The 3926-nt window shown below is 49.0% G+C and overlaps 1 protein-coding gene across 1 annotated transcript; it reads left to right on the top strand.

Moving 5' to 3' along the window:
- The first annotated feature begins 2926 nt into the window (after window positions 1-2926).
- Window positions 2927-3789, top strand: LOC308620634 (small ribosomal subunit protein eS1-like). The gene has a single exon (XM_081240432.1). The coding sequence runs from the start codon at window positions 2944-2946 to the stop codon at window positions 3736-3738; it is 795 nt and encodes a 264-aa protein (XP_081096558.1). The 5' UTR covers window positions 2927-2943; the 3' UTR covers window positions 3739-3789.
- Window positions 3790-3926: the final 137 nt, after the last annotated feature.

Raw genomic sequence — 3926 nt, 5'->3', positions numbered from 1 at the left:
TGTCCTGACCCCTCTGGGTTAATGTTGAACCAACATGAAGAAATCAGCCAGGAGGCAGAGGTCAGCAGGTCAGGGCCGTGGGGACAGGTGGATAGATAGTCCGCCCCCGCCATCTGGGAGGACAGGTACTCCTGGGACCAGGGATGGGTGGTCTGGGAGGAAGTCCCAGAGCAAAGACCAGCGTAGCCACCATCCAGCACCTCCCTCTCAGAGACACAGGCGAACTTGGGCCAGTGGGGTCACAAGATCTTCCTGAGGCTCCTTCCAGTCCTAACACACGGGAATGGTTGTTTTGATCTCTGTGTGTCTGTTTCCTCATCTGTACAGTAGGAAGAGTATCCTGTTGTGAGGACTAAAGGAGATTATCAATATACAGTAAGAACTTAATAATGAGTAGCTATATGGATGCAAACCAGTGGGGAGGGTTTTGTAACCACCACATGCACGTAAGAAAATGGAGGCGAGGGTGTGGCCAGATGAGAGCGGCCACCTTATCCCAGGACATACTGGGGCAGGGCCGGCCAACATTTGCCCTGGCCTCTCAGCCACTGATGGAGGGTCCCATTTCCCCTCTTCCTTGTCAGGGAGCCAGGGAGCTGTGTTTGTGTGTGGTGGTTGCCTGGGAGCGGGAGCCAGGCCCTCTGGTCTATTTTCTCTCCCAGGTCTCCCAGGATGCGGCCTGGCCCGGAACAGGGGCAGCTCAAATCCCTGGTCTCCACAGCAGGGCCCTCCCTCTCTCCCTGCCTATCTGCCCCGTGCCAGGCCTAGAGTGGCTGCTGGTCCCACACTATCCCTGCCCAGCCCTCCCCCACTTCCAGTTTGCAGTATGAAAGGTAAATATTAGTCCTGGGTCTCATTAGGACAGAGGGCCAAAGAGCAGGAACCCAGGGAGCACAGGTTCTCGCCTCGCTGTCCTTCGGGCCTGGCCGTTCAGGGTCTGGACTGCGGACATGTACAGTCTGGGAAGATCACAGGGAGCGGCCCGGTGCAGAGCAGGGGAGGCAGGGTTGGCAGAGAACTGAGGACCAGGACTCGACTCCCACGAATCAGCTTAATGCCTGGGTGGCCCAGTTCCTACATATATATTTATATATTTATATATATATTTACATTATACATATATATTCATTCCTATTTTTCTATATATTTTAAAAATTGAGGTTTAGCTTACATACGGTAATGTTGAAACCACTCCTAAGCGTTTTTTTTTTTTTTTTTTTAAATTTATGGCTGTGTTGGGTCTTCGTTGCTGCACGTGGGCTTTCTCTCTAGTTGCGGTGAGCAGGGGCTACTCTTTTCATTTCGGTGCACGGGCTTCTCACTGCGGTGGCTTCTCTTGTTGCGGAGCACGGGCTCTAGGCATACGGGCTTCAGTAGTTGTGGCATGCAGACTCTGGAGCGCAGGCTCAGTAGTTGTAGCGCACGGGCTTAGTTGCTCCACGGCATGTGGGATCTTCCTGGACCAGGGCTCGAACCCATGTCCCCTGCACCGGCAGACAGATTCTTAACCACTGAGCCACCAGGGTAGCCCCCCTAAGTGTTTAACTCAAATTTGTATGCATACACCCACCAGATCAAGAGAGAGAACCTTTCCAGACCCGAACATACTCCTTTGAGCCATCCCTGAGATAACCACTATTCTAACCACCATCACCATAAATCAGTTTTCCAACTTTCGAACGTCATGTAAATGGAAGCCAGCAGCATATACCTGTTTCTGTCTGACTTCTCTTGCTCAGCATGTTTCTGGGGTTCATCCCTGTTATGTGTATCAACATATCAGCAGTCTGTTCCTTTTAAAACTGTGTAGTATTTCACTACATGAATATTGTAATTTCATTTATCCGTCCACCTGCTGATGGGCATTTGGATTAGTCTCCAGTTTGGGCTATAATGAATAGTGTGGCTGTGAATATTCGTATGCAGGTTTCTGGTGTAGATAAGCACTAATTTCTATTGGGTACATGCCCGGGGATGGATTTTCTGGGTCACAAGGCAGGCATATATTTTAATAAGCAACTCTGACAAATAGTTGTCCTGAGTGGTTGTATTGGTTTACACTCCCACCAGAAATGTCTGAAGACTTCTGGACACTCATATCTCACCAACCTCTATCTCATCCATCCATTCCACATCAACCATTCTGATAGATATGTAGGTGTCTCGCCGTGGTTTTAATTTGTATTCCCTGTTGACTAATGATGTGGAGCCTACACTTCTTTTTTTTCTTGGAGTGGAATGGTGAGAAGATCTCACCTCACTAATTTCTTTAAAAATTCCATGAGTAAGAGAAGGGGGCAGAGCTCTTGAGAAGTGGAGAGAAGAGAGGTGCGGTTTCGTCCTTCCTGCTTCAAGGTAGGTGATCCTCCTTTTTCTGAGGACAGGCTTGGGCCAGTGCTGAGTCAACCTGAGAGGGAGAAAAGAAGCGGGTGTTGCTGGCAGGGAGAAGGACAAAGCACATAACACATGGCACCTCTTCTACTGAGGGTTCGGGCGGCGCTAGGGGCCTGCTGACTTCCCCCTCGTTCCCTTGCTGTCAGAACCCACCACTCCCTACAGACAAGCACCACAGCATGAATGAGAGCACTGATTTGGGAGGCTGGTCCTGGGTTTCACTATCTGTAAAATCAGAATTATAGGGCTTCCCTGGTGGCGCAGTGGTTGACAGTCCGCCTGCCGATGCAGGGGACACGGGTTCGTGCCCCGGTCCGGGAAGATCCCACATGCCGCGGAGCGGCTGGGCCTGTGAGCCATGGCCGCTGAGCCTGCGTGTCCGGAGCCTGTGCTCCGCAACGGGAGAGGCCACAACAGTGAGAGGCCCACGTACCGCAAAAAAAAAAAAAAAAAAAAAATCAGAATTATAACAATATTCGCTTCACAAGGCTGTTGTCAAAAAACTTAAATAAGATCATACTGGTCGCTTTTGGCTCTCGGAGCAGCACCATGGCGGTCGGAAAGAACAAGCGCCTTACGAAAGGCGGTAAAAAGGGAGCCAGGAAGAAAGTGGTTGACCCACTTTCTAAGAAAGATTGGTACGGTGTGAAAGCAGCAGCTATGTTCAATGTAAGAACTATTGGGAAAACACTAGTCACGAGAACTCAAGGAACCAAAATCGCATCTGATGGCCTCAAGGGTCGTGTGTTTGAAGTGAGCCTTGCTGATCTGCAGAATGATGAAGTTGCATTTAGAAAATTCAAGCTTATTACTGAGGACGTTCAGGGCAAAAGCTGCCTGACTAATTTCCATGGCATGGATCTTACCCGTGACAAAATGTGCTCCATGGTCAAAAAATGGCAGACCATGATTGAAGCTCACGTTGACGTCAAGACTACCGATGGTTATTTGCTTCGTCTCTTCTGTGTGGGTTTTACTAAAAAACGCAACAATCAGATTCGGAAGACCTCTTATGCCCAGCACCAGCAGGTCCGCCAGATCCGCAAGAAGATGATGGAAATCATGACCCGAGAGGTGCAGACAAATGACTTGAAAGAGGTGGTCAATAAATTGATTCCAGACAGCATTGGAAAAGACATAGAAAAGGCCTGCCAGTCTATTTATCCACTCCACGATGTCTTTGTTAGAAAAGTAAAAATGCTGAAGAAGCCCAAATTTGAATTGGGAAAACTCATGGAGTTACATGGTGAAGGTAGTAGTTCTGGAAAAGCTACTGGGGACGAGACAGGTGCTAAAGTTGAACGAGCTGATGGATATGAGCCACCAGTCCAGGAATCTGTTTAAAAATCAGACTTTTAATGGTGACAAATAAAAGAACTCATTTGTGATTAAAAAAAAAAATCATACTGGTCACTCTGCAGACTCTGCTTCAGAGCTGCAGCCCCGCTGAGTCCATGGCACACTCACGCGCAGACATGGCCATTAAGGGGCAAGTCTTGGGCCGTGACTTCCTCAAGCTGTTTACAGACGAT

The sequence above is a fragment of the Mesoplodon bidens genome (assembly GCF_964165515.1).
Source record: "Mesoplodon bidens genome assembly, chromosome: 7".
In the NCBI taxonomy this organism is placed as follows: domain Eukaryota; kingdom Metazoa; phylum Chordata; class Mammalia; order Artiodactyla; family Ziphiidae; genus Mesoplodon; species Mesoplodon bidens.
The sequence above is the reverse complement of the archived record's forward strand: the minus strand, read 5'-3'. Positions and strand labels throughout refer to the sequence as shown.

Excerpts from the sequence above, each read along its gene's own strand:
- LOC308620634 (XM_081240432.1), top strand. The coding sequence starts at position 2,944 with ATGGCGGTCGGAAAGAACAAGCGCCTTACGAAAGGCGGTAAAAAGGGA.